This window comes from Morone saxatilis, unplaced genomic scaffold (assembly GCF_004916995.1).
Source record: "Morone saxatilis isolate NCDOM2014 unplaced genomic scaffold, NCSU_SB_2.0 Contig12, whole genome shotgun sequence".
Classification (NCBI taxonomy): domain Eukaryota; kingdom Metazoa; phylum Chordata; class Actinopteri; family Moronidae; genus Morone; species Morone saxatilis.
In genome coordinates, this window is record NW_023339674.1 from 16,369,660 (window position 1) to 16,371,466 (window position 1,807).

The 1,807-nt window shown below is 39.3% G+C and overlaps 2 protein-coding genes across 2 annotated transcripts in view; both read right to left on the reverse strand.

The window, feature by feature from the left end:
• sac3d1 (SAC3 domain containing 1) overlaps nt 1–509 on the reverse strand; it is a 4,798-nt gene extending 4,289 nt beyond the window's left edge. The window contains exon 1 of the mRNA XM_035654095.1: nt 433–509. Coding sequence (XP_035509988.1) covers nt 433–461 — 29 coding nt within the window. The 5' untranslated portion in view covers nt 462–509. The remainder of the gene's footprint in view (nt 1–432) is intronic.
• Nucleotides 510–759: 250 nt separating this feature from the next.
• haus8 (HAUS augmin like complex subunit 8) overlaps nt 760–1,807 on the reverse strand; it is a 4,014-nt gene continuing 2,966 nt past the window's right edge. Inside the window, exons 8-10 of the mRNA XM_035653664.1 lie at nt 1,540–1,681; nt 1,285–1,426; nt 760–1,060 (exon numbers count right to left, since the gene is read on the reverse strand). Of these exons, the coding sequence (XP_035509557.1) occupies nt 934–1,060; nt 1,285–1,426; nt 1,540–1,681 (411 nt within the window). The 3' untranslated portion in view covers nt 760–933. The remainder of the gene's footprint in view (nt 1,061–1,284; nt 1,427–1,539; nt 1,682–1,807) is intronic.

A 1,807-nucleotide genomic window follows, 5' to 3' on the forward strand; every position in this document is an offset into this window, starting at 1 on the left:
TTAATGTTAATGTCTCCATCCTTCTTTAAACAAAATATCTAACTTCTGTGGTGACAGCTAACTGTTTCATCTCTGCTCTTTGTTTTTGTTTGCTGTATTGGCTTTATAATGCAACAAAAGACACAACAGCGACATGTAATCAGTCGTCAGTGGCTGGTAACCACTATAACACACTAACGTTAGCTCCAAGTGAACTCATGTGAGAGTAGCTGGTAGAAGTGGTGACTCTACTTTCAGGCTAAAGCCAAATCTTCAGCTAGCTACGACACTTAGCCAGCTAGCAACGACAGATAGCAGCGCGAATGGCGTTTCTACTATCGAACAACACACAAGTTACACCAAACAAGCTGTCGACGCACATTAAACACTTGGCTTTGAATCCCATTTTCCACGAAACCCTTAATAAATGTGAAATAAATCCCGTGTACTCACATGCGACGAGGCGCTCTCCTGCGGTTCATTGGTCGTTCACAAAAGAACCGGTCGTCACTTTCCAGCGTCAGCCAATAAGAGCCGTCACTGGTGTTTGGGTGTAACGTCACATCCGGAATTGGACGCGATAGCCAGTTGATTGATCAATTAAATTATGTATAGATTGAATTTGCTAACATGTATAAAGCTAACTTGTTATGAAGCGTACATACATCCAGCATGCATTGGAACTTGTCCTCTAACGTCTTTGTTTTCCCAAAAGTAAGATGTATTCAGATATAGATATGTTTAGCTGCTGTATTTAACACAACATAAAAGTAGGATATGTTCATTGTTCATGTCTATTTTTAATAGTTTTTTGTTTTATTAACAATGTTACATCTATGAAACAGTATCAGGCATTATTCAAAGCTGCAAAAAACAAACAAACACAAATATAGGAAGGGGTGGAGGGGTATCCAAAGTGCATGTACTGTGTATCCCATGTTGTGTGGTAATCCTTCACTGTTTGGGGCAGTAGAGCTCGGTGGTTCTTGCAGTGCCGAGCTGTTCTTCCTCTGTGGACTGTTGGACATGGATTGTATGGCGGGAGACCAATGAGGACAGCTCCAGCAGCTCGGAGAATGTACTAGGAAAATTAAAAACACTGTTTATAGCCTCTACTGAATTCACGCTATGGTTAAATTCTTAACAAATAAAGTAATTATCTCGGTTCAGCCACATAAATACAGAATGAATATATCTTTAGGGAAGACTTCGCAGGAACAAAGGAGGAATACATTAAACAGGTGACAATATATATTTACAGCATCACCAGATTCCAAAAGACATGTTCTCCATTTATGTGCCTACCCTGATAGCTGCTGACTGATGCCCTTCGATGTCATTTTTATATCCCTGAGGCACTCTAGAGAGGTGCTGTTCTCCTTATGATCTCCCTCTGTGCACTCCTTCAGCAACTTCTCACTCTCCTTCAGGCAAGCCTCAGCTTTATCTAGAATAGGTAGATACAGGTGGATATGATTATCGTAACATTTGCCATAAATTCCTGCAAAATACATATAACACGTGTCATTTGGGGTTGCTTTTAAATATAGTAACAACAACCTAGAAATTCCCCTCTGTCCCCGTCAATGTAGAAATTTTTGACAGGAAGCTCATGTCGGGTGGTGTCAACAGCTGTGGCAAAAGTCTTGTAGTCCTTTGTGAAATGCTTGGCAGCTTCTGCCACAGGAGTCAGTGCAGCAATCTGATAGAAAAATCATAATAATAGTAGGATGACAATCTTATACTCGTACTATCTTACACACAAACACAAACACACACATATATATATATATATATATATATATATATATATATATTTATTATCTAA